We start from the raw sequence: 1,521 nt of genomic DNA on the forward strand, positions 1-1,521 counted from the left end.
CCGCGTAAATGTGCTGCATTCACGATCTATAGAAAGATGAATGTTCGATAAGCTCAATGAAAAATCCATTCGGCTTCGTTGTCACTCTCTGTCAATTTGTATGTTACTTTAAATATTATAAATAATTTACGTAAATTTCGCAAGTATGCGTGTCGAAGAAAAACAAACTGTTCAAGTTTTAGTTGCTCCCTGCAAATTGAACACCATTAATCCTATCGTTAAACATGAACAATCTCAACAAGCAGACAATTCTAGTTTATATAGAAAAGTAAAAAGGAATACTATGTAGTATTAAAAAATTTATTACGCAAGATAATAATATAAGTAATACGCGAATTTAATTTTTATCTAAGATTTTGGATGAGCCGAAGTGTTCTAGCGGAGACAATTTGTCTTTTCAATCTTCAATAGGCATGATCAATGCGAATGAAATTCCGAATACATTAAGCGAGACTAAAAATTTAGATATCGAGAAATATGATACATCTACATCTAAAAGCAATATGATTCAACAACTTGAATATGTTTCGTGGAAGTACAAAAATCCGTATAGTATTTCTATTACCAATATGAATTATGGAAAATCTAGTCACACATTAAGTAAATATAACACCTTAATACCATAACAGTATTACTTCATTACATATTAGTAATCGATTACTTAATAAAGTCATGATAATCATAATTTGTGGTAATTATGTTAGTCAAGTAAGTAATCATTAAATTTCTTTATTACTTATTAGGATATTACAAATCTTTATGTAATAAAAATTTTATTGTAACATCAATTCTTATGCTAAACACATATAATTAAAATCTTATATTGATGATACAATTAAAAAAAAAATTTGTAAGTTGACGTAATGCACATAAGAAATATTTTTTAAAAAGTACAAATCAAACACTAGATAATCGAATTATGTTGTATCATTGTAGAGAAGGTTTTCAAAGAGGACGAGCCCCAAGAAGGAAGAGTAAAGCAAAGCATTCTCTCCAATTGTCGAGAGTATTTAGCTACCTATCAGGAATCTTATGGTACACCACGTACTGAATATTCCTTCGCTGCTTTGATTGTAGTAATGGCTCAGGCTACGGTACGATCTTTGTTGGGACTGATATACATGATCATTAATGTTGTTCCTGTTATTCAGGTGATTATATAAGCGCTTTCCTAAATTCTCTATGTCAGCGAATTGAAAGTGAAAGATTAAACGTATATCTCTTGAAACATTTCAGATGTTTTCTTTCATATTGAGATTCGTGTTAGACAAGATAATCGATATACACAGAACTAAAAATATTCAGCAAATAGCTGTGAAATTCACAATTTTCATCGTACAATTGCTCAGTGTGTACGTTTGCCTTATATTTATACTTGGCTTTATCGTTTTGCCAATTGTACAAATGACAATTGGTATTGCAACTAAATTTATAATGCGCAATTAAAATGCAATATTATATTGTAAAAGTCAAATAAAATCATAATAGCGTTACCCTTACAGAAATTCTTTAATTGCGATT

At 29.5% G+C, this 1,521-nt stretch overlaps 1 protein-coding gene across 1 annotated transcript; it reads left to right on the forward strand.

Annotated features, from left to right (window-relative positions):
* The first annotated feature begins 30 nt into the window (after positions 1-30).
* LOC108751956 lies at positions 31-1,484 on the forward strand. The gene is made up of 4 exons (XM_018492460.1): positions 31-268; positions 354-600; positions 937-1,151; positions 1,237-1,484. Exons 1-4 carry the CDS (start codon positions 146-148, stop codon positions 1,444-1,446), a joined length of 795 nt encoding a protein of 264 aa, XP_018347962.1. The 5' UTR covers positions 31-145; the 3' UTR covers positions 1,447-1,484.
* The last annotated feature ends 37 nt before the right edge of the window (positions 1,485-1,521 follow it).

Source organism: Trachymyrmex septentrionalis, unplaced genomic scaffold (genome assembly GCF_001594115.1).
Source record: "Trachymyrmex septentrionalis isolate Tsep2-gDNA-1 unplaced genomic scaffold, Tsep1.0 scaffold53, whole genome shotgun sequence".
Lineage (NCBI taxonomy): Eukaryota > Metazoa > Arthropoda > Insecta > Hymenoptera > Formicidae > Trachymyrmex > Trachymyrmex septentrionalis.

What these genes read in the sequence shown, in the direction of transcription:
- LOC108751956 (XM_018492460.1), top strand. Translation starts at nt 146, where the DNA reads ATGCGTGTCGAAGAAAAACAAACTGTTCAAGTTTTAGTTGCTCCCTGC. An exon ending in AAAATCTAGTCACACATTAA is followed by an intron (nt 601 to 936) that starts GTAAATATAACA and finishes GTATCATTGTAG; the next exon opens with AGAAGGTTTTCAAAGAGGAC. An exon ending in ATGTTGTTCCTGTTATTCAG is followed by an intron (nt 1,152 to 1,236) that starts GTGATTATATAA and finishes GAAACATTTCAG; the next exon opens with ATGTTTTCTTTCATATTGAG.